The sequence below is a fragment of the Salmo salar genome, unplaced genomic scaffold, assembly GCF_905237065.1.
Source record: "Salmo salar unplaced genomic scaffold, Ssal_v3.1, whole genome shotgun sequence".
Lineage (NCBI taxonomy): Eukaryota > Metazoa > Chordata > Actinopteri > Salmoniformes > Salmonidae > Salmo > Salmo salar.
In genome coordinates, this window is record NW_025548621.1 from 35001 (window position 1) to 40822 (window position 5822).

Consider the following 5822-nt stretch of genomic DNA (forward strand, 5'->3'; position numbering starts at 1 on the left):
ACCACAAATAAAAACACACACCTGTTTATAGGACTCCCAATCAGAGGCAACTAGAAACACCTGCCTCCAATTGAGAGTCCAGCACCCAACCTACACATAGAAAACCTACCCTAGAACCTACACACAACACAAACCCTCTGCCACGTCCTGACCAAAACTAATAATTACTCCCTCTGCTGGTCAGGACGTGACAATAACACAATAGAAAAATCTATATACAGTGAGTGCAAATGTAGAAGAGAACGGAGGTAAGGCAATAAATAGACCATAGTAGCGAAGTAATTACAATTTAGCAAATTAGCACTGGAGTGATAGATGAGCAGATGATGATGTGCAAGTAGAAATACTGGTGTGCAAAAGAGCAGAAAAGTAAATAAAAACAATATGGGGATGAGGTAGGTAGATTGGGTGGGCTATTTACAGATGGCCTATATACAGCTGCAGCGATCGGTTAGCTGCTCAGATAGCTGATGTTTAATGTTAGTGAGGGAAATATAAGTCTCCAGCTTCAGTGATTTTTGCAATTCGTTCCAGTCATTGGCAGCAGAGAACTGGAAGGAAAGGCGACCAAAGGAGGAATTGGCTTTGGGGATGACCAGTGAAATATACCTGCTGGAGCGCGTGCTACGGGTGGGTGCTGCTATGGTGACCAGCGAGCTGAGATAAGGCGGGGCTTTACCTAGCAAAGACTTATAGATTACCTGGAACCAGTGGGTTTGGCGACGAGTATGAAGCGAGGGCCAGCCAACGAGAGCGTACAGGTCGCAGTGGTGGGTAGTATATGGGGCTTTGGTAACAAAATGGATGGCACTGTGATAGACTGCATCCAGTTTGCTGAGTAGAGTGTTGGAGGCTATTTTGTAAATGACATCGCCGAAGTCAAGGATCGGTAGGATAGTCAGTTTTACGAGGGTATGTTTGGCAGCATGAGTGAAGGATGCTTTGTTGCGAAATAGGAAGCCGATTCTAGATTTAATTTTGGATTGGAGATGTTTAATGTGAGTCTGGAAGGAGAGTTTACAGTCTAACCAGACACCCAGGTATTTGTAGTTGTCCACATATTCTAAGTAAGAACCGTCCAGAGTAGTGATGCTGGACGGGAGGGCAGGTGCAGGCAGCGATCGGTTGAAGAGCATGCATTTAGTTTTACTTGTATTTAAGAGCAGTTGGAGGCCACGGAAGGAGTGTTGTATGGCATTGAAGCTCGTCTGGAGGTTAGTTAACACAGTGTCCAAAGAAGGGCCAGAAGTATACAGAATGGTGTCGTCTGCGTAGAGGTGGATCAGAGACTCACCAGCAGCAAGAGCGACATCATTGATGTATAAAGAGAAAAGATTCGGCCCGAGAATTGAACCCTGTGGCACCCCCATAGAGACTGCCAGAGGTCCGGACAACAGGCCCTCCGATTTGACACACTGAACTCTATCTGAGAAGTAGTTGGTGAACCAGGCGAGGCAATCATTTGAGAAACCAAGGCTGTTGAGTCTGCCGATAAGAATGTGGTGATTGACAGAGTTGAAAGCCTTGGCCAGGTCAATGAATACGGCTGCACAGTAATGTCTCTTATCGATGGCGGTTATGATGTCGTTAAGGACCTTGAGTGTGGCTGAGGTGCACCCATGACCAGCTCGGAAACCAGATTATAGGGTAGCAGTTTATATTATAGTGTTTAAGTGTATATTATAGGGCTAGAAGTGTATATTATAGGGTAGAAGTGTATATTATAGGGCTAGAAGTGTATATTATAGGGTAGAAGTGTATATTATAGGGCTAGAAGTGTATATTATAGGGTAGAAGTGTATATTATAGGGCTAGAAGTGTATATTATAGGGTAGAAGTGTATATTATAGGCTAGAAGTGTATATTATAGGGTAGAAGTGTATATTATAGGCTAGAAGTGTATATTATAGTATAGAAGTGTATATTATAGGGTAGAAGTGTATATTATAGGGTATTATAGGGTAGCAGTGTATATTATAGGGTAGCAGTGTATATTATAGGGTAGAAGTGTATATTATAGGGTAGAAGTGTATATTACAGGGTAGAAGAGTATATTATAGGGTAGAAGTGTATATTATAGGGTAGTAGTGTATATTATAGGGTAGTAGTGTATATTATAGGGTAGAAGTGTATATTATAGGGTAGTAGTGTATATTATAGGGTAGTAGTGTATATTATAGGGTAGAAGTGTATATTATAGGGTAGTAGTGTATATTATAGGGTAGAAGTGTATATTATAGGGTAGAAGTGTATATTATAGGGTAGAAGTGTATATTATAAGGTAGAAGAGTATATTATAGGGTAGAAGTGTATATTATAGGGTAGAAGTGTATATTATAGGGTAGAAGTATATATTATAGGGTAGAAGTATATATTATAGGGTAGAAGTGTATATTATAGGGTAGAAGTGTATATTATAGGGTAGAAGTGTATATTATAGGGTAGAAGAATATATTATAGGGTAGAAGTGTATATTATAGGGTAGAAGTGTATATTAGTGTATCGCCAAACCCACTGGCTCCAGGTCATCTATAAGTCTTTGCTAGGTAAAGGCCCACCTTATCTCAGCTCACTGGTCACCAAAGCAGCACCCACCTGTAGCACGCGCTCCAGCAGGTAAATTTCACTGGTCATCCCCAAAGCCAATTCCTCCTTTTGCCGCCTTTCCTTCCAGTTCTCTGCTGCCAATGACTGGAACGAACTGCAAAAATCTCTGAAGCTGGAGACTCATATCTCCCTCACTAGCTTTAAGCACCAGCTGTCAGAGCAGCTCACAGATCACTGCACCTGTACATAGCCCATCTGTAAACAGCCCATCCAGCTACCTCATCCCCATACTGTATTTATTTATTTATCCTGCTCCTTTGCACCCCAGTATCTCTACTTGCACATTCATCTTCTGCACATCTATCACTCCAGTGTTTAATTGTTATATTGTAATTACTTCGCCACTATGGCCTATTTATTGCCTTACCTCCCTGTATATTATTGGGTAGAAGTGTATATTATAGGGTAGAAGTATATATTATTGGGTAGAAGTGTATTTTGGAGGGTAGAGGTGTATGTTATAGGGTAGAAGTGGTGTAGTAGTTTTTAATCTCAGTCCTGTCAGAGTTATAGTAGTGTGTAATCTCAGTCCTGGTAGAGTTGTAGTAGTGTGTAATCTCAGTCCTGGTAGAGTTGTAGTAGTGTGTCATCTCAGTCCTGGTAGAGTTGTAGTAGTGTGTCATCTCAGTCCTGGTAGAGTTGTAGTAGTGTGTAATCTCAGTCCTGTCAGAGTTATAGTAGTGTGTAATCTCAGTCCTGGTAGAGTTGTAGTAGTGTGTAATCTCACTGTGTTGTTCTGTCAGAGTTGTCCAACGGCCATTGACGAGGTGTTCAACTCTAAACTCCATATCATTGGAGGAGTGGGCATCGGAATTGGAGTCCTCATGGTGAGAGCAGCCAATCAACTCTCTCTCTCTATCCACTCCTCTCCTCTCTCTTTCCTCTCCTCTCTCTCCTCTCCTTTCTCTCTCTCCTCTCTCTCTCCTCTCTCTTTCCTCTCCTCCACTCCTCTCCTTTCTCTCCTCCACTCCTCTTCTTTCTCTCTATCCACTCCTCTCTTTCCTCTCCTCTCTCCTCTCCTTTCTCTCCTTCACTCCTCTCCTCTCTCTCTCTTCTTCTCTCTCTGTCCACTCTCTCTCCTCCGCTCCTCTCTCCTCCACTCCTCTCCTCTCCTCTCCTTCACCCTCTCTCTCCTCCTCTCTCCTTCCTCTCTGTCCTCTTCCCTACACTCCTCCACTCTCTTTCCTCCCTCCACTCCTCTGTCCTCTCCATCTTCTCCACTCCTTTCTCCTCCTCTCCTCTCCTTCCTCTCTCTCCTCTCCTCTCCTTCCTCTCTCTCCTCCTCTGTCCTCTCCTTCGTCTCTCTCCTCTCCTTCCTCTCTCTCCTCCTCTCCTCTGTCCTCTCCTTCGTCTCTCTCCTCCACTCCTCTGTCCTCTCCTTCCTCTCTCTCCTCCTCTCCTCTCCTTCCTCTTGTCCTCTAATGATATGTCTTTCTCTTCTGTCCAGATCTTTGGGATGATCTTCAGCATGCTGCTGTGCTGCGCCATCAGAAGGTCTCGTGACATCATGTAGACCCGGACTCTGCCCTTCCGTGCACTTAACTTATCTGTGTGTCTGTCCTCAATTGATGTTAAACGCTCACTAGGTTTGTACTGCCATTAGGATTAGGGTTAGTTAGCATTTTCAGCCAGCCAGCCAGTCAGCCAGCCAGCCAGCCAGTCAGCCAGCCAGTCAGCCAGCCAGCCAGCCAGTCAGTCAGTCAGTTAGTCAGCCAGTCAGCCAGCCAGTCAGTCAGTTAGTCAGCCAGTCAGCCAGCCAGTCAGCCAGCCAGCCAGTCAGTCAGCCAGTCAGCCAGCCAGCCAGTTAGTCAGCCAGTCAGTCAGTTAGTCAGCCAGCCAGCCAGTCAGTCAGCCAGCCAGCCAGCCAGCCAGCCAGTCAGTCAGTTAGTCAGCCAGTCAGCCAGTCAGCCAGTCAGCCAGCCAGCCAGCCAGTCAGCCAGTCAGCCAGCCAGTCAGTCAGTTAGTCAGCCAGTCAGCCAGTCAGTCAGCCAGCCAGCCAGTCAGCCAGCCAGCCAGCCAGCCAGCCAGCCAGTCAGCCAGCCAGTTAGTCAGCCAGTCAGCCAGCCAGTCAGTCAGTTAGTCAGCCAGTCAGCCAGTCAGCCAGCCAGTCAGCCAGCCAGCCAGCCAGCCAGCCAGTCAGCCAGCCAGTCAGCCAGTTAGTCAGCCAGCCAGCCAGCCAGCCTGCCAGCCAGCCAGCCAGCCAGCCAGTAAAGCTCTACCCTGGATGGAAACTCAGTCTCCTGTGAAAGTGTGGAGCTGTACTGAGGTTTCAGGCTGTGTAACATTAATGTACTGTGATCAGTGTATCGTTTCATCACTGATAGAACCAAAACGCCTTAAAATCTGGCAGAATGTAATCTGTTGTATTTGCTTTAGAAACCTGACTATGTTCCTCCTCATATTGCCTGTTTGTTCAGCGACATGGACTGTAACAACTTTACGGCAGAGTAGAGATTTTATAAACATTTTTACTGCAACTATTTTGATCAACAAAAGTTGTGTATTTTCTTTGAATTGCCAAATAAAATAAAGTAATATGGATGTTGGACTGTGAGTGACTGACGTGGGGATTAGATCTGGGGAACAACTCTCTGTAACGGTCTCTGTTCAACTCAACAAACCAAACACACGGTCAGGTCGTTTAGTTCAACAAGACTCGTTTACTGGGATTCATTCTGTCCTGGAGAAAGAGCTGAGCGATTTCCGATAGATAAACCAGCCGCAAAGTAAAAAAAAATGGATATATCGTAAAAAAAAAGTTAAACTAGAATGAGCTTGTTTAAGTTTAGGCCTAGTGTTAGCAGTGTGGTGAAGGTTAAGATTAAAATCAGATTCTGTGGCTGAGACAGCTAGTAGAGCTGCCTCCAGAACAATATTCATCCCAATAAATGGCCAACCAGCAACAATGTCCCTGGTGAACTAGTCCTTAGTTAGTAATATGCCCCTGGTGAACTAGTCCTTAGTTAGTAATATACCCCTGGTGAACTAGTCCTTAGTTAGTAATATACCCCTGGTGAACTAGTCCTTAGTTAGTAATATACCCCTGGTGAACTAGTCCTTAGTTAGTAATATACCCCTGGTGAACTAGTCCTTAGTTAGTAATATACCCCTGGTGAACTAGTCCTTAGTTAGTAATATACCCCTGGTTAACTAGTCCTTAGTTAGTAATATACCCCTGGTGAACTAGTCCTTAGTTAGTAATATACCCCTGGTGA

At 44.8% G+C, this 5822-nt stretch overlaps 1 protein-coding gene across 1 annotated transcript in view; it reads left to right on the forward strand.

The window, feature by feature from the left end:
* Positions 1 to 4358, forward strand: part of LOC123733179 (CD9 antigen-like) — a 17097-nt gene extending 12739 nt beyond the window's left edge. Inside the window, exons 6-7 of the mRNA XM_045712577.1 lie at positions 3351 to 3434; positions 4055 to 4358. Of these exons, the coding sequence (XP_045568533.1) occupies positions 3351 to 3434; positions 4055 to 4120 (150 nt within the window). The 3' untranslated portion in view covers positions 4121 to 4358. The remainder of the gene's footprint in view (positions 1 to 3350; positions 3435 to 4054) is intronic.
* The last annotated feature ends 1464 nt before the right edge of the window (positions 4359 to 5822 follow it).